The 26,263-nt window shown below is 41.2% G+C and overlaps 2 protein-coding genes across 2 annotated transcripts in view; one reads left to right on the forward strand and one right to left on the reverse strand.

Annotated features, from left to right (window-relative positions):
• The window catches only part of GABRB3 (gamma-aminobutyric acid type A receptor subunit beta3), a 241,534-nt gene that overhangs the window by 176,954 nt on the left and 38,317 nt on the right, over window positions 1-26,263 (reverse strand). The gene's annotated exons all lie outside the window — the stretch shown is intronic.
• GABRA5 (gamma-aminobutyric acid type A receptor subunit alpha5) overlaps window positions 1-26,263 on the forward strand; it is a 79,809-nt gene that overhangs the window by 5,069 nt on the left and 48,477 nt on the right. The window contains exons 3-5 of the mRNA XM_020796813.3: window positions 14,189-14,310; window positions 19,934-20,001; window positions 20,109-20,329. Of these exons, the coding sequence (XP_020652472.1) occupies window positions 14,189-14,310; window positions 19,934-20,001; window positions 20,109-20,329 (411 nt within the window). The remainder of the gene's footprint in view (window positions 1-14,188; window positions 14,311-19,933; window positions 20,002-20,108; window positions 20,330-26,263) is intronic.

Raw genomic sequence — 26,263 nt, forward strand, 5'->3', positions numbered from 1 at the left:
TATTCTCACTGGGATTTGGAAAACAAAGTAATTTTTTTTGAAAAGATAAATCCGTTTGCTCAACTCGTTTTACTTTGTATTTCTGAAATCACAAACTCTTTAAATAACTGTAGACAAACTGCCATCTCAGAGGTTTTGCTTACTGAAGGTTGCACGTCATTTGTATTAATTTGAATCCTGTGTAGGATATACTGTATAGCTGAGGGAAAGTGCCTCTTCTCCTTGATACTTTGCAGAACCCATGAGGGAATACCTTACTTGTGTGGTATTAAAAGCATTTAGAAATAATTTGAAAAATCCAGGGTTGTTGCAGTCTTGGGTGATTATTTGTATGGAAAGGAGAAGAAATATCTGATGGGGTTCCCTGTAATATTGATAGCTTTTAGTGGGACTAGAATAAAGAATATAGAATGCAGTTATGCCAGTATAGGCCAGATGTGTGTGTAAGAAATAATCAGTTTAAAGACAAACTGAAAGCTTCCTATCTGTCCTCAGGTTCTGAGGTTCTCTTGAGCCTCTCCCCTTTTTTTCCACCGAGAAAGCCTCTGAGAGTCTCAGGCTGGGGGCAGAAAGGAGGCTTTAATAGTCAAAAATTATCACTGGATCACCGCTGGCAGTCTTGATCCCAGTGGTGGCAATTCTGTGGTGATTTTTTACTATTAAAGGCTCCTCACCAGCACTGTCCTGATTGCTTCCCCAACCCTGAGAGGGAGATTGATTTCTTTATATTTATTATTTCTGGTACTCAGATCTATTTTATGCCAGTGTAATCATGTGAACGGGATGTTGCCCAGTTTTTCCACATTTTAAAATACATCGCTATACTTCTGCCAGAGCTTGGTCAAACTTTTATTTTACAAAAGCAAATGTCTGGGTCTAGCTAACATACAAATCAGGTGTCGGAAGTACTTATCTCCCCAGTTTTAATATACAGTCACAAAATCAAATGAAATGCCTGGGCATGGCACACTGAGTCAGTCGTATTGCAAAGGTTACTAGAGCTGGGAGGGCCTACGATGAGCCATACTGGGGCCAAACAGTAAGGCCACGCAGCCCCAGAACTATTGGGTTGCTGAGGCAACTGTGATGTCTGCCAATGTGAATGCTGGTCTCAGCTCTAAGTGACTTGTTGGCTTCGTTGCCTAGGTGACGGTTGTCTTTGTTCCTTCAAGGAAGAGAGTCTCACAATAGTTCAGGGAGCTGGATGGAAACTGGTATAGGAGGAGCAAGTGAGTTGAAAGAAGAGTGGTAACTGGACCAAGAGGATCTCCCTCATGGCTCTTTAGACCACAGTGGACCACAATAAAGGGAAGGAGAAGGAGTGAGCATGAGGACAATCCTGAGCTTGGAAAAAAATGGCTCCTTTGGTCTTCATATCCCAGAATCCCTCAGTCAGCATGACCAGTGACTTCTGGGAGTTGAAGTCCAGAAGAGATCATTCTTCCAAGTTCTTGGTCAGGCATTTTAAACTGAGGGCATGCAACCCCTTTGCAGGGGCCCTGCCACATTTTGGAAGGGGAGCACAGAAGGGAAACTGTGTGATATTTCTGGAAGATATCTGTTTGTGTTATATCCTTGTTTGACAGGTAGGGCCTAGGATAGAACCTTAGAGGAGCTTCTAAAAGGGCTGTGGCCATAAAAAAAGGTTAAGAATGGCTGCTCTAGGCTACCCCATCCTTCCTGTCTGAGGCTTTGTTAGTAGCACGGAGATGGACAGGTCTGTAGTAGTAGACCCAGTCCTGTTCATACCATCATATGGTATGAATTACTATCCATCTGGTTCCCTAGTAATTTTGTCTGGAACTTCAGTGCTACTTAGCAGCTTTAGAAATCTGTAGTGGAGATCCTTAGGACAACTCACCACACTGCAGTTCCCAGGTTTCTGTGTGGGAAGTCAAAACTGGCACAACACCCATGATGTTTATAGTGTGAATCAGCCATCTGTGTTTGCTTTTGCACATGATGGTGACCTAACTATACAGCAAGAGGTCCTGCCACTCCCACCACTGTTCATTATTATCATTACTACCTTCAGAATTTTACTGAGGAGAGTATTGATTGAATGACTGTTACGAGCACATTTCACCAAGAACACAATATAAAGAGGCTTGCTTATCTCTTTGAAACCTTGACAAGACCCTCAAAACAATGAAAGACCGAGGTTGTTTATTCCAACCACTGAAGAATGAAGAAGGAGCAAATGGTCAAAAAGAATTGAGAAACAAGTACAGTAGTTACATTTTCTGAAAATAATCATGAGAACGACTACAGATACAGTGAGAGTAAGGATGGAACGGTGCGGGTGGCAACAGGATGTGAATAAAAAGCCAGAAATTACTTATCTCTTGTTTTTCCAACCTTTTACATGAAATGGCACTTTCCCATCTTGCTCAGAGAGGGGAAATGCACGCTAAAGACAAAATGGGGAAAGTACAGAAATAGGAAATGCAAAATACTTGTTCTTCCTGCTCGGCTTGCGTCACTGCCATATAAAATGCCGCTTTAAACCTACCTAGGAATGCAGTAAACTTGAAGAGGGAACTGAGGATAAAGGAGAGAGATTTTAAGTGTAGTTTCAGTCACTCAATTCCAAGGACTGGCAACCAACAGGGAGGCATATATCAAAAGCAAGTGATGGAGTACAATGAACCTGAGAGCTTTAGAGCTGGTGATTTCATGGAACTCTCGGTCTCCAGAATCACCTGAAACCAGGGGGATTCTGGGCAGTGGTGCCAGCCTCTTGTTCTAACTGCCTGTAGTTTCTGCTTGTAATCAGTACTCTGGGTTGTGCAGGACTGAGGAAAGTTAAGCAAAGCTGCTAGTCTGATTCCCTAGCACCTTAATACTGTTGCAGAGTTTTGAATTTCTAGTAGAATTCTCTTTTTGTTACACAGTAGAAGTACAGAGGTTCCCCAGAGGAGAAAAGCTACAAAATCCCCAGAGTCCACCCCTTTCTCCTTAACTGGCACTTAAATTCTCAGTAATCACTCTGAGATATTTGTAGGAGAACAGGGGAAAAAAACCTTACAGTTGCTTGAAATCATACACTTGTGTATGCTGCTTTCTTTACTGCACTCAGACTTGGCAACTAACTGAACAGATCAACAACAAACAACACAACTGTCACCAATGAACCAATCAAAGAGAATGAAAAAGCATGCAGCAAAGAGATGGGGGCTCTCTTTGAATTCAAAGAGAGGAACGAACAATTGGTTAGTGCTGGATAGATACACAGTCAACTTAGGCCAGAAATTTCCGTACCAGTCACACAAAATACAGACAGCATGTGAGGTTCCAAATAAATTCCAACAGATACCCTATAGTATTCTGTTTTAAAGTAAATCTATTGGCCAAATTGCTCCATTATCTGAATGCATCCAACTACTTTTATTCTTCTCAACATTTTTGAGATGGTAGTAAACTTCCTGCCTTCAGTGTTGTATGCAACACTCAAATGCACTATAGCAGAAATATCTGTGGGTTTATTGAGGACGTGTGGATGTGGTATGCAATACACTGAAACTAGTCCAGTTACCTAAGTCTGTAGAAGATTGAAGGGCCAGAACTAGGGAAATTATCCTTTTTGTGTGATTCCTAATCAAGCTTTCTCAACAAATGGTTTGAAAATGAGGCTTTTACAGTACTACACCAGCTCAGAATGTCTGGCAGTCATTCCACATTATGTTATTTGTTCTTAAGATTGTAACAAAACCCTCAGTTTTTAAAAAAGGTTTTATTTAAGCCTTCCAAAGGGGAGAAAATCCCCATAATCAATTGCCAGGGTTAGTTCCGAATATACTGCAATATTGGCTGTCGACTGATCCAAAGCTCATCACTCTCTCTCTGTCTCTCTCTTTCTCAGCAATGCAGGGTTGTACGAAAGTGTGCATATTATAGCAAAGAAATTCTGTGCTCATTTAACTATGGCTTAATAACCAGCTTGTGAAATGTTTGGGAATTCCTCCCAAGTACCATAGATCTTCATAAGGCTTCATCCAATTATTTTAAGCAGTGTTCACAGGGTAATCACTTGACACCTATTGTTGCCATTTGTCACAACCAGACACTTCTGTAATTACTTTCTGTTTTATGGTGAATTTTGTCAGAATAGTAAACTAAAATCCATTATACTCTATGCCCTTCAACACATGATTGTCTTAGTCACTGCAGAATCCAGAAAAGCTGCCTGGGTATCATGCCCCCAAATTCTTTACAAGTCATTAGAATAGCCTTTATAGGCTGAGAAATAGAACATCACACCTGAAAACAAATCCATACTGGGGAAATAAAATAGCAGTAAATTTGAAACCTGGCAATGTTTCTAAAAGCACTAATTTTTGGAATATTAATTTCCCATTAAAGCTTTATTGCTGGAGAAACTTCCTCCTGGATTCATTTAAACTGCAATTTTAATATTATACCTGAGCTCCATGACATATTTTCATTTGTCATTAGAATCTCTGATGTATTTCTATTCATAATCTCTATTAATGTATGGCTGCTCAGCACCAGGAATAAACTCTGAAGATAACATGTAAATAATGTGTTATCAGAGTTTGGAAAAGCTACGTTTTGAGTGCAGTTCCCAGAATCCCTTTGCCAGCATAGCCAGTTGATAGGCTGCAGGAGCTGTACTACAATAATAATAATAATAATAATAATAATAATAATAATAATAATAATAATAATAATAATAATAATAATAATAATAATAATAATAATAATAATAATAATAATAATAATAATAATAATAATAATATCCCTTCTACCTTTTGCATGTAATGTGACATTCTTGACAATAATATGTGGCTGGTGTAGGGTTGCCAGATACATGTGTCCGAAAAGGAGGACTTAGAAAGCCAAAAAGGAGGACGTAAGGGGGGGGGGGGGCTCTGTGCATGAGGTGGGTTGGGGTGGGGGGCATGTCACTTTTGGAATTAGGTATTGGGAAGAATAGCTCTTTGATCATGGGGCAATACCATAACCATTCAACCTACTCAGTCTTGAAAGGTTAAGACTGGGAAAGTTACATTTTTGGACTACAAAACTCAGAATCCACTGGCCACTGTGTTTTTGTGTTTTAAAAATGTTTTAAAAAATTAAAATAAAACAAATCTACATATACAGAGCTGGGCTCCCAGGACCAATGGAGACAATCTATTCCTTCCTTTAATGGAGACCCATCCCCCTTGTTTTATTTATTGATATTTTTATTTTAATAAAAGCATAATAAAGTGAAATGAAAAGTTTAAAAAGTTGTGTGGCAGATTTGAAACACTATAAAAATCAGAAGAAAAAAACAAGGTGTGGATTTCTCTCAGCTTGAGAAATGCAAAGGGTGGAGAAAATGGATTTGCACACACACACACACACACACACACACACACACACACACACACACACACACACACACACACACACAAAGCCATATTCTCCACCCTTTGCAATTTCTCAAGCTGAGAGAAATCCGCTTGTGTGTGTGTGTATGTGTGTGTGTGTTCCAGCTTCCACAAGAATGGGGGATAACTGTGCATATGCTCCTGGACCTGGAAATGCACTCTGCACATGCCCCAGAGTCAGGGGTCAGGGCAGAAGGGGGGGGTAAAAGTTCCTCCTGTTCCCTGGCTTTAGGAGGAAGGAGGGACCGGCCCGACCCCTATTTCCCTGGCTTTGAACCACCACCACCCCAAATCCCAGAACAACCTCCCCTCCAGCAGGCAAGCAAGTGCACTCACTTCACTCCTGTCCAGGTTTCCATCCATCTCTCTCGCACCTTCCTGCCTTATTCAGCTCCCAGGCAGAAGCAGCCATCCACAAGCCGGGAAGTGATTGCTCGGGGCTAAACAATCAAGCCACCTTATCTCCGATCTGATCTCTCTGAAAGAACTGTAGGATTTACAAGGGCCTCAACCAAGGAAGTAACAGGGAGAGGTTCGGCTGCAGGGGGTGGGGGAGAGGGACGGGTGGGGTGATATACAAAAGCCGGACATTTTAAGGTTTTTTAGCTTTGCCTGCCGGACGAAGGACATGCTCCTGAAAAGTAGGACATGTCCTCCTTTTGCCGGATGTCTGGCAACCCTGGTGGTAAGTTAAGCAGTGGATAGGCCTCACCTTCTAATAGGAACAGATTCTACCAGTCAGGGTGGGATCAGCGAGGGATTGAGGTAATAACCTTATTCTCTCTCTTTCTAGTGGTTCTCCCCTTTTTAAACTCCTCCCATTCCCCTACTAATTTCAAGGGCGAACCTTAAAAAGACCATCAGCAGGGCCTCTAAGATGAATGCATGAGCTTTTGACCAGTGGACTTTAAACATGGCTGTCTAATAAAGGTGTTGCCTTCATATGGATTTCTGAGATTCAGAAATGTGGCATTGGTGTGTAACGATTTTTCAAAGTCCTTCCTATGTACTTCCACAGATAGCAAGTTACTGTAATTTCAAATTTGGTTGCCAGGGAGTCGTTTCTCATGGGTTTTGTTGTTTGTGTAGGGATACTGCAGTGTGAATATGCACCAGTTGCCTATTTAGTATGGAATGTCCATGTGACTGCAAACAGGTCTGTGGCTTTGGAGACTCCCTACCAACTACCATCAGTAAATAACCACCACCACCCCCCTTTTATCATCATCTATGCTGGATGTAGAATCAGAACTACTGGAGCAGACCAACCTGTCATGGCCCATAGAATTGAATGCTAGGAACTGTAATTCAAAAAAGCCAGAGGTTGGGAGTTCGATTCTTCATTATGCCTGCATCTGTTGCACTGCTCTGGACATGTCCTTTGTAGGTTTGTCCCTTTATGCATGACTCCTAAGCAGCCTTTAATGCCAAAGCTGAGGTACCTGGCCAGTCAAAAATAGAAGGAGAAAAGAAAAGCCCCTTCTTAAAGAGTTAAGGCTGCAACAAATAGTGTTGAAGCGATTCTAAACTGGCACAGTTATTAAAAGGTACACACAGAATGCCTCGAAACCTGGAACAGTAAGACGCAAGAAAGAAAGGTTCAATTCACTGTGCCAATATCTTTTACTACACCATTACCTATTGCACCAGCACTTTCTGTTTTTCATCTTTATTGAAGCTTATTCAGGCTCTAAGCTTTAACTGCTCAGCTTGGGATACAATCCTGGCTATGAGGGCTGAGGGCCACCTAAGCCAACATTGGAGCAGCTGGGCTGAATCCAAATCCCTCCCAACCTAGGACTCTTGGAAATTACTTAGGCTGTCCCTTGCTTTGGCTTGACTTTGTGTTAGTATGATGGGTGTATCTGTGGGCTATGGAAGATTTAGATTGGGTGTCCTTTGGCTCCTTCCTTGACCTGCCTCTTTCCCTCCCTTTGTTTGGCTTTTCTGGCAGCAGATTTTAGCCAGCAGAGATGTTCTCCTGGCAGAAGAAGGTTCTACCAGTATAATGGCATTTCTTTCAGCAGAAGATGATTTTGCCTCATTTAATCCCTCTTGACAGCTGATGCATCTTTGAAATAGTACTGCAGCAGTCCACCATTCAAACAGTTTGTTCAAAGCAGTTCACAGATTCAAAGATAGGTAATCTGGTTTGTGGTGAGGGACGACAGGAGAGTATATGGTTTTCTTCCCCATTCTGTCCTTAAGAGTAATCCTGGGAGGGGGAGCAGGTTGAAAGATGGTGCTGATGTTCAAGATTACCCAGTGGGTTTTATGACTCACTTAAAAATAATGATGGTCAGAGATTTCTGGTAGCGTCTTTTTCTGATATCAGCCTCTCCTGAGAGAATTACTGAAATGCCTACTTTTTGTAGTCCATGAAAATCTTGTTTCCAGGAGTGTGATGGATCCCAGAACCATCCAGGATCATAAAACATTTGAGGGCCTATATCGATCTTAATGTCTATCATAATGAATCACTTTTAATTCTACAAATTGAAGAGGCTCATTCGGTGAAGCCCTTGTAGATGCAGGATTCTTTCTCTTGAAACATTTACTAGAGTTAAACACTGCAAATGGAAAACTTCACAATATTCTTGAATCTAATAACTTAAAATAGTCCCAAGACTTCCTTTCTGATCTGATCAGACTCTCGTCTCTGTTTACATACATTGGCCTCTTTCTGCAATTATAACAATCTTTCCTATTTCAGTGATGCTGAACTCATCAAACAGGAAAGCAAAAGGATAATATGGCACTCACACAGTATTCTTTTCCTCCTTCTTAGGGATGGGTGAAAATTAATGTTTGATTCCTGATTTTTTGATAAGAAATTTTCAAAATGTGCTAACTTCTCAATGAATTCAATGGATAACAAACTGAGTTTAAAACATTTGTCACGCAGAAGTGAAGCTAATAGATTTACCCAATCATGCTGAGACATTTGAGTACTTAGCTCAGCAATAATGAATTTTGAACCTTTGAAATTCCAACCATAAATTTATTAAATTGATACATAGAGAGGAACAACTCAACTATTCTTCCCTTCCCCATAATCATCACCCAACTCCCAGAATTCTCCAAGAATTTTTCAGGCAGAATTTTATCAGTTCCAGCCCACCCACCCTACATTTCACTCACCTGGAACAGGGCCTACCCTGAGGGCTGTGTTTCCTGTTGTTAATGTACTAAAAGTAAAACTGCAAGTGTGCTTCCTGGGAGACCAAGGTAACTGTATCTGTAGGGAATGTAGTTCTTTGGGACTCTACCTCTGTAGAGGCTAATGGGCAATGAGACTACGCCTCCAATGAAGACCCAAACCTCTAAGGAAGCATCAGAAATGTTTACTGTTTTGTACTGTACATTTAAAATAAAGTACAGCAACCTCAGAAGCCTCCAAAGTAGGGCCCAGTTGAATGAAATATAGTTCTCTGTATTATAGCCTGCTAACCTTGATGTCTGCAGCATATGTATGGATGTCAAAGGGAGAGAGACGGCATTCTGTATGTGATGTTGGAAGTGGATCAGATTCTGGAATTATATCTTTACTATAATTTTAAGATAAGCTACTGAATAAGACTATATTTCACAGTTCAGAACAACTTTTCCAAAATGGCACAATAAGATACATTCAGTTCCTCAAAGAACCTCCATTTAATAAAAGTGGAATATTGTGGTTCTCTATCCATGATTCAAAATATCAGAAAATGGCCCAGTATTGCTACATAACATCATCCCTGCATTGGCAGCAGGAAATAGGATGCCAAGCTTTACATAACAAAGGGCAGCCTGAGTGTTAATACCAACGGCATCTGACAAGATGGTCTACAAGCTACCCTCTTCTGCTCAGTACCATTCACCACCTGACACAAAGCAAGGCAAAATTCCAGAAGCTGGCTCCTTTTTCATCAGTTAAGCACTTCCCACTTAAACACAAAGCAATTGTCAGGTCTGCTTTTCAACAAGAGTGAATGCTTTGCTTTCATCTGGAACTGATGCCCCACTCAGCTCAGAGACTTTAACCCAAATAATCATGGAAGCTGATAATCAGAATTATATTACAGATGTAATTACTTTGGGAGCAGAACTCTTATTCTGGAACAGGAGAACTTTGAAAAATGTTTTGTTTTTTTAAAAGTTCACACTGGTAAACATAGGCCAGATCAAGCCAACGTACCTTTTGCCAAAGTAAGTGAATAGAGCAATCAGCTTCTTTGACAACATCAACATTGTCAAAAAAAAAAGGGGGGGGTAATTGCTGTCTGATGTGGATGTCGTTACTAGCTCTATTATGACTCTTTGGTTTAGAAACTCTGGTTTAGGAGCTTTGCTTTATATAGTCAGATTTGTAAGTATTTGCAGAGCTTGTAAGCATTATTTTTTGGTCTACAATTCCCATAAATCCCCATGCAGGATGGAGGATTCTAGGAGGAGTTGTCCATAGAAGTCATATTCCAAGGCTTGGGTATATGCGTGATGACCCATTGATATCCTAGGACTTTGATGGGAAAACCTAGCTATAATGGCAAATTGGACACTGGAGATTACTCAAAATGAAAATTACTTAAAATTAGCTCTAGGCTTCAAGTTCTCCTGTCTTTTCTCTTTGGTTTTTAAAGCAGTTTCCTCGCAAGAGGCTTCAAATGGAACTGAAATTGCACCAAATCTGTACAAAGCATTGACAGTTAGTGTAATAGGAGAACTTGCCGGCACACTTCCAGAAATTGTTCACTGGCTGGGTCCCAAACAATGCAGACTTTTCTTTCTAAATAGCTCCATGGATTTCTTACCTTTAGAGAGTTGTCCAGTGTAGCAGTCCTAGTACTAAATTACATTACATAACACAGAATGTAATCACCTCCCGGCAATATGGGGAACACAATATGGGTTGGGCGAGAATCACCAGCTATTATCGGGCTCAATGCTTCCTTTAAAGAAAAGCCCAATTTCATTTTCTCCCCCCTCCCCTCGTCCATTGGGAGAAACACTTTATAGTGCCCTCTTACTGTGCTTAGAGAAGAGAAATTGCACAAAGGGTTTAATTCCCCCCCCCTGCCCCCCAAATGCTTTAGCCAGAGTCGTAGAACTGTAAAGTATGCTCTCTGGCTTTCTCCTTAGTCTGCATTCAATGCACTGGCAATGCAGCTTCTAAGGTTCAAAATAGGTGTATAGCAGAAACCTCTTCAGCTGTATACAGAATGACCAGAGCCGATTGAACAGGCTATTTCTGTGACCTCGGAACTTAACATCATGATAGAATTTTTATGCACAATACAATTATGAGTGTGAATTTCCAAGCCTCTGCAAAATTCCTTTTAGAGACAGATAAGGAAATGAAACCATGCTCATGAGATCTCTTCTCTCTCTCAGTGAGATGCACGCATGCATGCACACACACGCATGCACACACAGGAATGCACACACACACACACACACTTACAATTACCAGATTCTGACAAGACCTGTAGTTAAGCAAACAACCTCCACTATCTCAGGCAGCAGCAGCAATGTGTTGAGTTACCTACTTTGCTATTGCTGCATTGTCACTGCCAGGAATGGACAGCAGTACTTGTGGGATGTCATGCTTCACGCGCCAGAAGAACTTGGCTGGCTTTGGGAAATGTGTATCACAACTTGGACAAGGAGAAGCAAGGGGAGGGATTCCATGTGCTGCTGTACCTCACTCCAGCAAAATAATCCCAGGATTTCAGAAACAATGCTGTCATGTCTGGGTGCTGCTGCTCACACCTCCAGGCTTGTGTCCAAGAGTGTCCTTCTGCCAGCAAAATGGACCAAATTTTTCCTTTCCCCAGCAATTCACTCTGCCTTTCCCAAATCTGTCCTGGAGCATTAAGTCCTCAAGAAGATTTAGGAAATGCATAGGAAGAAGACCCTTCCATTACATACGTGGAAATGTGTTTATGAAAGGTCGAGTTTTGTTTATGGGTGCCTTCTCTCCTGCCAACAGGTTTTTCAGCCCCAGGGAGGGTGTCGTTGGTAGCAGTTGTGTCATGTTAAATCCTGGGATTAATTGTTTGAAGAGGAGCGCTTCAGACAGACAGATGTCTAACTTTGGTTCTGAAATGTACAGCTAATGTTTTGCTTTTCCTCCCTCCTCTACTCCAAACCTTATCACTACTTCTATGTACCTGATAAGTTACAGAAAAACAAGAAAATACCAAGTTCTTTTCTGACTCTGATTTAAAAGGAATACAAATACTCCAGACATATATGGTTTTACATATGAGAGAGACTTCAACTATAGCACCATCATGACTACAGGGATTAGAAGCAGTTTACTTTTCCTACCTGACATTAAACATGTTTACTTCAGAATAAATGCCATTTTATATAAAACAATAGGATATTCTAAAGTAAAAATGCTAGAATATATTGGCAGCCCTTGACAATTACATTTTTTGAAAAAAGAAGGAGAAAGAAAGGAGGAGGCTGTGGTCAGCACCATAATAGGTCCTTGTATGTCCAGGCCAATTTAGACTTTGTTTTCTGCTTCAGTCATCACCACAAAGGTCAGACTCTAGTTTGGTTACAAGGTCAAGCCATAGATGGACCACTGGTTTTAAGGACACAGGTAGGAAAAGCTGACGCTGCTGGAACTGCTACTGATGATAGGATCTTATAGTGCTGTAAACTCTTATGGGTGTGATCATGGAATCTCTGGCAGGGATTGGTTGAGCTGCCCAGTTCTCATGAAGGGACAGGGCAGTCCGAAGGGTCATTCCAGCTGTCTCCAGGACGAACTGCAAGAGTCTCTCAGTTCTGTGGCTTGGCCAGCTCATATCCTGGAGAAAGGCAGACGAGATGGAAAGGCAAAGGAAAAGGAGAGTAGAAGACATGGAACCTGGTGGGGTGGGGAGGTCACATGGAAATGAGAAGATGACAAGTCAGAGGAACTCGGAGTGGAGAAATGATGCAGAGGAGGACTCTGAGAAGGGAAGAGCACACATTGGAAGGGTACACATGCCCAGGAACTAGAAAAGTAGTTTAAAAGGCTAACGAGTTTTATTTGGCATAAAGCTTTTGTGGACTCTTGTGTCCCCAGGCTTAATTGTTCACAGACTAGTAAGGCAACCATCTGCACCCTTCTATATGGGCAGAGAGAACTTGGTTCATGTGTTGCAGCTATCCAACGTGGTTGCTTCCTCAGCCACCTGTACTCTTCCCCTTAGGAGCCCCTGCAGGTGGGTTTCTAACAGGACAAATGCAGGAATATTGGTGGGCACACATGGTGATACAGGTCCTCCAGGGCCAAGTTCCAAGGCTCCGCCATCTTTCTCCTTGTCTCTCTCATTGTGCCTGTCACTTTTGTCACACCAGCACTACCAAAGGAGGAAAGCTGAAGTGTACATTTTGTTTTGACCAATTGAAACTCTGGCTTGCAGGCCTCCTGGGTATCTTTCAAAGGCTTAGTGATAGTGAGTAGGATGAAATGGGGGGGGGGAACTCCTTTCATCCATTGTTTCCTAGTCTCTAGTTGTGTGCAACTGGTCTGCGTTTGCTTGCCACAGATTCCTGTGAATTCTGGAGGAGCAGAAGAGGATGGCAAGGCAGAGAGAAAAGCAATGCATTCAGAAATTTGTGGCATGACTTGATGAGGAATATTCTAATCAACCAGGAAAAGGGATTTTTTTTTTAAAAAAGATGGGCTAACAACAACAATAGCAATAAAGACTCAGCACTTTACAGAGATCAAAATGAGACAGGCAAGGCTCTCACTTTAGCATTAAGAAACGCTACCTTCCCATATATGTTGATGGATGCTGAGCTGATGGTGCATGACCAGAAAAGTGAGCTCAGGGGTTGTGGTGTGTAGTTTGATGAAAATGTCAGCCCAGTGTAACGATGTTAGGAAGAAAGATTCTGTGCTGTATGTAATTAGAAAATGGGTTAAAAATAAAACTTTGCCTTTATACGCATTCTAAGTGTAGCCACATTCAGAATACCATATTTGGTTCTAGTCACCAGAATCACAAAAAAGGATGTTGCGAGGCTGCAAAAGAAGCAGCAAAGCTCTCCGAAAGGTGCTGCGTTACCTAAAGTCCCTGTAACTTAACCATGCCACTCCTTTTGTGGAGTAATTATAACTTTCTGATTGCTTTCATTATTATGGGCTACGGACTGATTAAATGATGAAAGTGCTGGCTTTTGCTGCACCTCATTCCTTAAGTGCGGGCCTATGCTGGGCTTGGTACTGCTGCCCTGTGTTCTGTTGCAGGGCTCGCTTGACAAAGAGGTGGATAGCAAGGGGCTGTGTTTACCACCACAGGCCAGTTCCTGGTAGCGTACAGATATGTTTTCAAAGTAATTTTGAAGCCATTTTAGTTACTTTTGAGAAACATGAAAATAAAGAGTTATTTTTCTAAAGGTCAACTCCCCCCTGTTTCTGGGGCATGGGACTATACCTGCAGCTAGTGACAGTAATTTTCCATGCTCTGATAGAAATCTTGTACAATCGGAGAACTGACGGATAGCTCAGTGGTTAAGCATTCCAGTTGCAGAGCCAGAGGTTGGGAGTTCGATTCCCCAGTGTGCCTCCTTGAGAGGGGCTGGACTTGAGGATCCATAGCATTTCTTCCAGCTCTGCATTTCAAAGATGATTATGATAATGATACCAAGAGTGTTTGGTTTTCTTGCTGCCTCCTCTTCGTCACAAGTCTAAGTTGTCCAATCCAAGATGTCTGTGAGATCAAGACTATCCTAACCCTTTAGCTGTCTTGCCCTATTTTTCATTGTATTGACTCCTCCCCTCCATCTCCCCCATTGAACAGCTTCTCACAAATGCCTACAGCATCTGGGAAATATGAGACCAATGACAACATCACCATCTTCACCAGGATTCTGGATGGTCTCCTGGATGGATATGATAACAGACTTCGCCCAGGTCTGGGAGGTAAGATAGATTTTCCTCTTTGGAAGTGGAAGTCAGTGTACTTTTCTGAAGAGTGGATTCTTCCCTTCAGCCGTTGCATAGAAACAGCGGCACATTCAGTTCATCTGTTTTGCCAGTGAATTGCATATTATCTCTTGAATTGCAAAATGGACAGTCAATTATCTAGAAATCTGACAGCAGCAATATGGTATGAAGTTGCATGTTCCTCATAGAATAATAACAAGCCTCAGAATTTTTAAAGATGCAGACTTTTGTGGTTTTTTTGGCAGTCAAATCTCTGACGCAAAACTTGCAAAGTATATCCAAATCATTAAACTAGATGTTAATAGCAGCCCAAACTCCACTTGATTTTAATGACCTATATTTATTATGAAACTATCATTTTATGAAACCTAAAGAGAGAAAGGGAGAGAATCCTTGAATTGACAGCATGCTGTGTTGAAAAGAAAAATGTAATTACTTGATTAGAGGACCAGATCTCCAGAGGACATAAATTGGCAAGTCATAATTGAGTCATAAGAATAATAGCAAATGCAGCCACTTTGCAAAATGGCATCATGTTATTACATGTTGCAGTTGTAATTTTGACATTCAAGTTCTTTGCAAAGACATGCAGACAGATTAAATATGGTGCTTTGCTCCACTGATTAGCAGAAATGGGGAAAGCTGCTTTTTTTTGGCCTATAACTCCCAGAATCCCAAAGCTAGCATGGTCAGTCCCATGCTCAGCATGACTCACCTTTTCCATAGAGATAGGAAAAGTAATTCTTCCCATCTGAATACTTTTCCCACAGGAATTGAAGAATTAATGTGAGTATGCCACTATCTGGCCAATAATGCTCTCCCATAATATCAGTGGAGAAACCATTCTGGGATTCCATTTCTGCATGTATAGGGAGATGTTCCATCTGTTGAAGCAGCCTATCTGCACCTCCTGGGTCCAATTGTGTATTATGTGTTTACTCCCACAGAGGTATAAAATTTCCTCTTTCACTTTGGTCTTGTAGAGCATGTGTGCAGGTCCTGCTACTTATTTCTGTTCTATTGCAACACATGTTTAGCACCAACAATGTCTTAGGTACAATACGTAATGCAGAAGTGCTGTGGGCATTCCTCAGATGTTGTATAGAATCTTAGAATCCTAGAACTGTAGAGCTGGAAGGAACCCTAAAGGTCACTGAGTCCCCTTTCCCATCCATGCAGTCTACATTATCTCTTGGCAAATGGCTATCCAGCCTCTGCTGGAAGACCTTCAGTGAGGGAGAGTCCACCAAACAACTTCAAAAGTACTCAATTCCATTGTCTAATACCTCTTATTACAGTGGGGTCTCGACTTACGAACGACCCGACTTGCGAACAATTCGAGTTACGAACCTGCCCTATAGGGAAAGTAAGGACTTGACATGCGAACTTCCCTCGAGTTACGAACAGGGGAAAAAGTCCCCCCTCCCTCCCCTTAGAGGCTTCTGGAGGGGGGAAAAGGGTCAGAAACTTAAAAATAAATACTGTACTGTTAAATAAAGTCACTTACCAGGCCTTGGTAGCCCCCAAACCACAGGAAAAAGAGCAGGAAAGAGCTAAAAGCCGACACCCAGAAAGAGCCTGGCAGCCATTTTGTGGTTTTCCCCGCTCCTCTCCCCACGGCTGGCTCTGAGCAGGCTTCCGGAGGCTTGCTCAGCACCTAAAAAGCCTGCCTGAGTGCCTTTGTGCTGAAAAAATCAGCACAACATGCTTTAAAACATTATTTAAAATTGGCTTCGTTTTTTTAAAAAAAGAGTTCTAAAGTGCTGCCTTTAGTGTTCCCTGCCTTCCCTGAACCTAAGGGGAAAAAAAGAAAGAAAATATCCCCCTCTAGTGGCAGAAGGCAGAATAGCAGCTTCCCATTAGTTTCTATGGACAGAAAAGAGCAGATACGGATTAAATGGTTTTCAATACATTCCTATGGCAAATGCAGATTCGACTTAAGAACTTTTCGACGTGAGAACCACCTTCCAATACGGATTAAGTTCTTAAGTCGAGACCCCACTGTATTAGGAAGATCATTCTAATGTTTAGTCAAAATCTCCTTACAATGGTGCCTTGCTTGACAACGTTAATTCGTTCCAGCAAAATTGCTGTAGAGCGAAAACGTCATCAAACAAAATGAAAAAACCCATTGAAATGCATTGAAAACCCTTCAGTGCATTCCAATGGGCTGAAAACTCACCATCCAGCGAAGATCCTCCATAGGGGCGGCCATTTTCGGGTGCCTGTATAGCGAAAAATGGCTCCTAAAAACAGCGGTGAGCCATTTTGAGCAACTGATGGCCATTTTGAAAACCCGACGATCAGCTGTTTTGATCATTGTAAAGCAAAAAATTGGTTGCCAAAGCAGGGAACCAATCATCGCTAAGCGAAAAAACCCCATTAAAACATTGTTTAGCGATTGCAATTGCAATTGCAAAAACATCGTCGTGAAGCGGATTCATCGTTATACGGGATAATAGTTAAGCGGGGCACGACTGTACTTGTAATTTCAATCCATTTGGTTTGGGCTTTGCTCCTTGAGCCACCTAAAACAATCTTGCTGCATCCTCCATATGACAGCCTTCAAAATGACTACCATATCACCTCTCAAGTCTTCCCTTCACATCTTACCTGTCTCCCTCAGCTGCTCCTCATAGGGTTTTGATTTCCACACCCTTTCCTAACTTGGCTGTTCATCTCTGGATGCATTCTTTGTCAAGATCATTCTTAAATGTTGTTACTCAGAAGTGGAAGTCTGACCAAAGCAGAACAGAATGGTACTATTACTCTCCTTAATCTAGGCCAGTGGCCTCCAGCCTTGGGTTGCCAGATGTTCCTGGCATAAAACTCCCAGCTGTGCTCGCCAGGTATTGTAGTCCAAAAAATTCTGGGCCCCCAAGGTTGGGAACCACTATACTAACAGTAGGTTGATACAGCTAAAATTGCATCCCCCTTCTTTGAAACCACAACCCCTGTTGACTCACATTTAGCATGTGCTCTTCTAAGACTTCTACTACAGCCGTTCTGTTGGTACTATTAATGAGCCACATGTCTCTTGTCCTACCTGATCTTTCACTCCCCAAGTGTAGACTTTTACATTTTTCTCTGTTGAAACTCCTTTTCTTTGTGCCCCATTCTCCAATCCTTTAAGGTCATCTTTAATTTTGATTTTGTCTTCTGAACTGTTAGTGAGCCCTCCCAGTTTGAAATCAACTGCACATTTGGCGAGTGTCTTCTCTATGTTTTCATCCAACTAATTTATAAAGATGTTATACAATACTGAGCCCAGGGCAGAACCTTGCAGCATCCCATGTGTCACATCTCCAGGTTGAAGTACTCATTGGCTGTAGTTCAGCAGCCAGCTACAAATTGGTCTAACAGTTGTGACCTCCAACCAACCATATTTTCCCAGGTTGGCCACAAGAATATGATGAGAAGACTCATCAGAACCAGGATATACTACATCCATTGCAGTTCCTTCATCTCTCAAGCATGTGACTCTATTAGTTAACATTATGTGTTTTCTAGAAAGGTATAGTGGCGGTTAGCAATCACAAGGCAGCAGTATCAAGCACAACATAGGCCTGTGAGTGGGCAAAGCTGATTACATGAGGAGAACTGTGCAGCGTTTTCCCCTTCTATCTGGCCACCTGTCACATGGTCTGTTGATTGGTGCAAAACTATTACCTTAACTAGAGGCAGAAGGACAACAGACAGCAAGCAAAGCAGGTAGGCTACTTGTTGCTTTCCCCTAACTGTGCTTCACAAATCCAATAGGCTTCTACCCACTGTTCTTTTCTACAGTCGGCAAGCTGACCAGCCGTTTAGTGATCTCTTCTAAAACTTCTTCCCGTATCAGCGTCAAACTGACCAGTTGCTAGTTGGCCAGATGTCCTTTCCCGCTTCTTTCAAAAGAGGGTGCTCATGTTTCACCAACTCTAGTCCTCAGGGACCTCACCTCTTCCTAAGAATGATCAAAAATTACAGACCAAGTTGTGAGATCATAACTGTAAATTATTTCTGTATATCTGTACACATCTGTACATTCTTTTGGGTACCGTTCATCTGCCCCTAGAAACATGATTTAATTTAAAGCAGCTAAGTGTTCTTGTACCACCACCTAGGCAACAGCACTAAACATTGATTGATTGATTGATTGATTGATACACGCACGCACGCACGCACGCACGCACACACGTACGTACGTACATACATACATACATACATACATACATACATACATACATACATACATGCATACATACATACATACATACATGCATACATACCCCACCTTTCTCATTAAAATCAATATTAAAGCTAACAATGGCAAGTATATAAATACTTAAAAGAATCAAACAAATACCATTAAAAAAAAAACAAGCAACACCAAAACACATTAAAAGCAGTAAGGTACAAAAATCCATTTTTAAACCCCACTTATGTAGCCATTCATTCACGGAAAGCCTACCTAAAGAGAAGGTCTTCATCTGCTTGCAGAAGGACAGTAAAGATGGGGCCAGCCTAGCCTCTTGTGGAGGTGAGTTACAAATTCTTGGAGCAGCAGCAGAGAGGACTTCTCCCATGTCCCCACTAAATACACCTGTGAAGGTGGTGGGACCGAGAGAAAGACCTCTCCTGATGGTCTTAACCCTTGAGCAGCGAGATGTGGTCCTTGAAATAGCTTGGGCCTAACCCATATGATCAGGTACTTCAGATGTGGGAAAACTGAAGGTGGAACTTCAGATGTGGGAAAACTGAAGGTGGAACTTCTGTTGCTTGTAAAGCAAAATAAGGGAGAGCCAGTTCGGTGTTTTGGTTCATGTGTTGGACCTGATTTTGGTTGACTGTGGTGGTCAGGATTCAGGTCCCAAATGAGCCACTGAAACTCCTTTGGTGACCTCGGGCCTGTTACCGTTTACCACCCTGACTTAACCTTGCAATATTGTAGGGGATGAAGGCATAGGAGGAGAACTATGTGTGTCACTTTGAGTTTATTGAAATAGGGTTCAAATTGAATGATTAAATAGGAAACCTTTTCCTTTTCCTGTCAAAGGGCCATGTTCTTCTTCGTGTAATCATTCCAGAAGTGCCTGATAAGGATGAGACAGGCCAAAGCCAGCTGTGGGTGAAACCAGAATACATGCTCCAAAATAAATACTTTCAAGAGCTGTTCTTTGAGGGTGCAACAAGATTGATTTATGTGGCTCAAGAAAGCAAAACCCAATTCAAAAAAATGAAATTACCAGAAAGGAGATTTTGACTAAGCGTTAGGAAGAGCTTCCTGACAATAAGAGCTGTTAGACAATGGAACTGAATACCTTGGAAGTTGAGTGCCCACCTCTTTTCACCACTGTTTTCCCTCCTTCTTGCCACTGCATGTCTTCCTCTCCATCTTTCCTCTCCTTCTTCGTCTAAACAGCCTCGGCTGCTGAGGAGGGACAGAGATTGAAACTGATCTCCCAGGAGTCTTAACTAATTTCCTGCAGAGGGCTTTTAAAATAAGGCTGAGGGATACAATTTGACAGTTAATGAATTAGGGATTCTCTAGTAAGTTATAAAACTTGTGTGTTGATAAAGCAGCTCCTGATTTACAGCCTGCATTTCTTTGCCATAGAGAGAATAACAGAAGTGAAGACAGATATTTACGTCACTAGTTTTGGTCCAGTGTCAGACACCGAAATGGTAAGTTTTGTCACAGACTTTCAAAACATCTTGTTCTTGTGACAGCAGAATATTTGGAAGATCGACCCATTCTCACAAACTGCACAATTGTGTCTCTTTTGTACCAGGAATATACTATTGATGTGTTTTTCCGACAAAGCTGGAAAGATGAAAGGCTTCGGTTTAAAGGGCCAATGGAACGTCTCCCTCTTAACAATCTCCTTGCCAGTAAGATCTGGACCCCAGACACTTTTTTCCATAATGGAAAAAAATCTATCGCCCACAACATGACTACACCCAACAAGCTTTTGCGCCTCAAGGATGATGGGACCCTTCTGTACACAATGAGGTGAGGATTTTTCTTGCTGATTTCATTTGATTCTCCCTCTGCGGTTGGCCCTGTGTTCTTCAGAAAAGAGCCAAGGGGAAAAGGCTCTTATGCGTATTTATGAGAATATCAAAAGAAAGTGGGAAGCATAATCGCATTTCAGAAGTAGCAATTAAAGTGCTGCTTCTGAACAATGATTACTTTTTTTTAAAAAAGGTATTCTCTGAAGAGCAAATGATTCAGACTCCCCCACAAACCTTACCAAAGAGGAAAGAAAGAAAGAAAGAAAGAAAGAAAGAAAGAAAGAAAGAAAGAAAGAAAGAAAGAAAGAAAGAAAGAAAGAAAGAAAGAAAGAAAGAAAGAAAGAAAGAAAGAAAGAAAGCCTGTCATTTTAAGGATTTGTAACTGATCTGCTGATTGTGGTCTAAGCCAGAAGTCAATCTAAAAGATCAAAGACAAGGGCTTAAGGTTTGATACAGGGTTTTGTCAGGTTTTGCTTTAACTTTTGCAATTCTAATTTAATTAAAGACAGCATGTAATGGGACGGGAAAGAGGAGTTTTTTTAGCAGGTCCACTTTGCCAATCAGCCAAGACCTTAAATCTTTGTGAATTTGATCAATATCAGAACCTTTCAAGATTTTGCTTCTCTTGTAATCTTAGGAGTATTAGAAGGACTTGCTGTGGCATCACAGAGCTAATGTAAACTGCTGATAATGGAATATACTGTATGCCCCCCCCCAACTGTCTGGTTATTTATTCATTATTTATTTATTCAATATTTATTTTACATATTTTCACCCCACCTTTCTCCTTGAAAGGAACCAGGGAAGCATACTCTCACTGCAACTGAATGTCCCGCAATGATGAGGATGAAATACAAATCACATTGAGAGTCTGGTCACATGGGCAGAAACTCAGTGAATGATTGAAAAGAAGTGAGATGTGAACCATGTCCAAGTATCTGAACATGTTCATTAATGATCTGTGATGATGACAAAATATTCATTAATGATAGGTGATGAAGACAAAATTTGAAACTGGGTTCACTTATGATGTTGACCAAGTTGTCCTCCCATCTGAACACACCATGAAATGAGCCCAACTGATTGTTTGGCCCTCAGTCATCATTGGGCTTCCACATCACTGCTTCATTTAACATTCTTTCTTCATCCTCCAAACATCACTTGGGAGTGACTGCAGTAACCAGAGACTTCTCTGTGTGGCTTCAATTCCTTTTTTGGATATTTGCTTGGCTCTGGATGTTGAGTTAGATGTGCCTCAAGAACTGTACACGACTGAGTTGCTAGATGGCATTAACAAGCCATTCCATCTCTGCTCTTCACTTACCTAATAGTACCAAAGGTTGGGAAATTTTATTTGTTTGTACTAAGGCTCCTGGAATCAAAATCTATGCTGATGTAAGGGCTACTGCGTACCAATGAGATCTACAACAAATTGTTGCAGGACGAAATTCTGTGTTATCCTTCTAGTTAGCCAACAAGGTCCTCCTATATGGTATGCCCTACTATTCTCTTGATTTTCCTGTCCCTTTACTCTTAACATCTAGGTTTCCTTTAGCTACTGAATGCATTTAGCCTTCATACTTCTAAAGTTTCTTCCTGCTTTTGGAAACTTTGCAGTTTCTCTGAGCATGCTTCCCCCATCTTATGAATGGGCAATACTTTATTTGACTGTGTAAGCAACAGCACTTAACTTGGAACAATAGAAATGAAGGAATAGTAAGATACTTCAAGATTTTGTTTCAGAAAATGGTGCCTGAGACCATTTTAGTCCGGTCTGAGCATAGAGTGCCCCCTGAATCCCTGCCATGATTTGGAACAGGGACGTACTCAATTTGCCTTTGGCTGCCTTCCTTCCACCCGTTTGTGCTTTCTGTCCCCTGACTCCTCTTGAGGAACCCCGAAGATCTAGACAAGGATGCTTTGGAAGCGGAAGCAGGGGGAAGACCCTCTCAGCTTGTCTTAGAGCAGGAACAAGGAACATTTGTCCCTTCAGATGCTGATGAACTGTAAGTCCTTTCTTCCCTCACTATTGGCTGTGCTGGCTGGTATTGATGGTTCTTTTCTTTCAACATCTGAAGAACCGCATGTTGCTCACCTTGGCAAAGAGGTTCCTTACTGGACTCTCTTCCATGCACTGTTTTGTGTTCTAAGCCTCCAGGCCAGATGCAGTGCTAGAGTGTCTACAGCTTCCCTCCTTCCCCTTCAGCCACCTGGGTCTACTTACCTTTTGGTTCCCTAAATATTTCTTTCACGATGGTATTGGCTGGGGTACAGAAGCTTCAGCACCCAGCAATATGGCGTCATGTTTGGCCTCTCCATGCCTATACTTAACCATGCCTACTTAACCAGTAAGTCCTCAGTGGGCCAACTCCTTGGCCAAAAGAACAGATAGATGCCACAAAGGCTGAATGCAGAAGACATGTTGTCATATATGGCTGATGAAGAAGTGAAAACCACTACAAGCCAATTTTGTGCACATGTTGTGATTCTGTGACCTTGTAACCCATTTCCGTTCCCTTTTGTTTTCTTCTCCCTGTGTTATCCTTCATGTTAAATAATAACATTTGAAGAATGGGTATGACTACACTGAAAATGTGCAGCCTATATTACATTTGAAATTGCAGTCAGTGGTCACATATTGGCTGTGGATTGATTTAGGATGCCATCTTTCATACTGGATTTGATGTGAGTCACATTTCAGCCCACAACCCCACTTCTTTCCTTCCTTCCTCTGGTCCCGCATGTGGAGCATAGCTGTGTACCTTCAGATAGCAAGCGGGGAACCGGGAGAGAATGCATATTTGAATATAAAGTGTTTTTGTAGTGTGCTCAAATCAAGCATGTTTGGAGTAGACCAGGATTTAGGGGTCTTGTTTCTCTCAAAAAAGGGAATGTGAAAAACTTTGACCTCCCACCTGAATGTGAAGGGGCACCACACACCAAGAAATATCTGAAACTTACTGAGTGGTTGAATATATGGCTTTTAAAATAAATGCAGTGTGTTAGTTGCTTCTTAAAGTGTCCACAGTGTGAGGTGCAGGAAGTCTGGGGTGAAACTTGAGAACTGGGAAAATTTGCAGCTCTCTCACTCTCTTGAAGCACCTGTGAAATCTGTAAAGCTATATGGACAGAAAAAGTGTGGGCAATACAGAAGGAAAGACAAAACAAAATCTGATTGATTTCTGGTATGATAAATATTAGAGATGGCTCAATTTGACTGTTTCCCATGCTCGTCTGTTTTAATCCTGAAGTACATTCGGTTGAATTTATGAAGAAATGTGCACCTTTATGTAGGTTCTTAACAGAACCTTCATGGGGATGGGGGTGGGATCAGTTCTGATTTGGAAACAAGATCATGGAGTTCAGAACTGTGAAACAGTGGTGGTGGTGGGGGAGAGGACTGGAGTGGGGCAGAATTTAGACTGAAGAACTTTAGAAGTATCCTCAATGGTGATCTTGGCTGCTGTTTTTGTCAAATACAACATGCTATATTTGTGAGCTGCCCTAGATGAAAGGAAGATGGATTTCCACTTTATGCATCCTGTGAGGAAAAGCATAATGAATGTATATATTTAGAAAAGAGGCAAGAAAACGGAGCTGGGATGGGCTGGAACTACTCAAGTATTTAAAAGACAGAAAGACAAGTGTCTGGTTTAGGCAGATACTGAGCATGCTAGCTAGATTTAGCTAGATTTGTGGTAGTCCATTGTTGGCATAAACAGTCTAAGGAGGGAAAGCAAGTTAAAGTGTTCAGTTAGATTCTGGAACCTGTTCTCCAAATACAATAACATTGTTCTCTCTTGGCAGAGAATAGCTTTTGCTGTTGCATTTGGCTGGGGTTGCTGGGAAGAGTTTTGTTTCATTTAAGCAATCTTTGGGTCTGAGTCCCAATTCTGAGTTTGAGTCTTTGGTGGTATTATTATTATTATTATTATTATTATTATTATTATTATTATTATTATTATTATTATTATTATTATTATTATTATTATTATTATTATTATTATTAGTATTAGTATTAGTATTAGTATTAGTATTAGTATTAGTATTAGTATTAGTATTAGTATTAGTATTATTAGTATTATTAGTAGTAGTAGTAGTAGTAGTAGTATTAGCAGTATTAGCAGTATTAGCAGTATTATTATTATTATTATTATTATTATTATTAGTATTATTATTAGTATTAGTATTAGTATTAGTATTAGTATTATTAGTATTATTAGTATTATTAGTATTAGTATTATTAGTATTATTAGTATTATTAGTATTATTAGTATTATTAATTTGATTTATACCCCGCCTATCTGGACTACCAGACCACTCTAGGCAGCTAGAGTGGTACCAAGTCCCAAGCCCCTAATCTGAGTCCCTATTAAAAAATAAGCTTTCCCCCCCACACACACACACACAAAGGAGGGGTGGGTGGGTTCCGAGTTGCAAGTTGAGTCCGAGTCATTGAAAAGCAAACCTGAGTTCAGTCAGAGTCGAGTCTTAAGTCCTGTGAGGTGGGTCAGCCTGAAGGAATTTGGGTATTGGAAATCGATGTGCTGAGCATTGAAAACGTGTGGTGTGTCACTTTTTTTTTTTTTTTTTTTTTGCTTTTGCTTTTGAGAAGCTGTATGCAGAAGCTGAAGTCAACACACAGAGATGCACGTTATTCCTGAGAGCTATATCATTCATCTGGATTATTCTCTCAGTTTTAGCTCGGAAACTCCCTTAGTAACACAGAATCATTTCAAAAGGCCTCGGCAAAGCAGCGCCACTCCAAGAATAGCACTTCTTTCATCAGAAGTGTTCCTGTGATCTTTCCTACTGGCAAAATTTTTAAAATACCGTACACTGTTTGTCCTGAGGGAAGGAGTTGATAGCTGTAAAATGTCAAGTTCTAGTGTGTCACAGGGAGAATGGAGACCAACAGGTCCTTTTTCCTTAGGAGCGTAAACCATTGTGTAAATTGACTGAGGCCTTGTAATTGTTGAGTGAGATGCTTCTCACATCAAAGAGGGTGAGCATTGCTTTCCTGATTTCAAAGTCAGCTACAGCCAGCTGAGAAAAGCTCTGTGCCAGAACTATCTGTTGACATCAAACCCAAGCTGGATTTGTTCCCAGGTGAAGCTTGGTATATCCCCACAAAATTTATTTTGAGCTCTGCAATCTGTGTAAGTGACCACTGAGTGGATTTGGAAGTATAGTAATCCCCGTGCTTCTGGTAAAACTCAGAACTGACTTTTCTGCTTGACAATGCAAACATAAGGACGTCTCGAGTCATTTTGGGGAGAAAGGCAGGATAGAAGTGTTTTAAGTAAATAAATAAAACACAAAATAAAGGAGATATAAAGGCATGTGGAAGCCTACAAGAAAAAAGAAAAACAATCCAATCAAATGTGAAAAACGTTCACCTGAGAAGACGTAAGCCCAGATAATGTCTGACACCAGTAAGAACATTGAAATCTAGACTTAATTAGCATTATATTAAGTTCATTAAATTGGCACTTGAATTCTTTTTGTAGAAGACTCAAGTCTTAATTACATGAGCATTTGTTCCTCTGTTTCACTGTGGAGGAAGGCAGTGTTGGTTCACTCTTTTTTCCAGCAACCAGACAATTTGATTAAAGTGAACCAATCCATTCCCAGAGCGCCCTTGTTCACACTTATATGAACCCCTGTCAGGAGCTGATGCTCTTTTGGTGTGGGTTAAAGGCACTGTAGTCTGGTCCATTTCCAGTGCATGCAATCACTGAGAATGAATGTATCAAAATGAAGCCTTGCAGCTGTCAAAGCTGCCAAGGTTCCTTCTGTTATCAATTTTTAGTATTGTGAAATGGCTTAATAAGTGAGCCACTTCAGGATATCAGCAAAATTAACACTTTATCTGAACAAACACTGGGGATTGCTCCTACAGGTGGGGGTTCCACAGCCCCACCCAAGCTCA

This window comes from Pogona vitticeps, chromosome 3, assembly GCF_051106095.1.
Source record: "Pogona vitticeps strain Pit_001003342236 chromosome 3, PviZW2.1, whole genome shotgun sequence".
Lineage (NCBI taxonomy): Eukaryota > Metazoa > Chordata > Lepidosauria > Squamata > Agamidae > Pogona > Pogona vitticeps.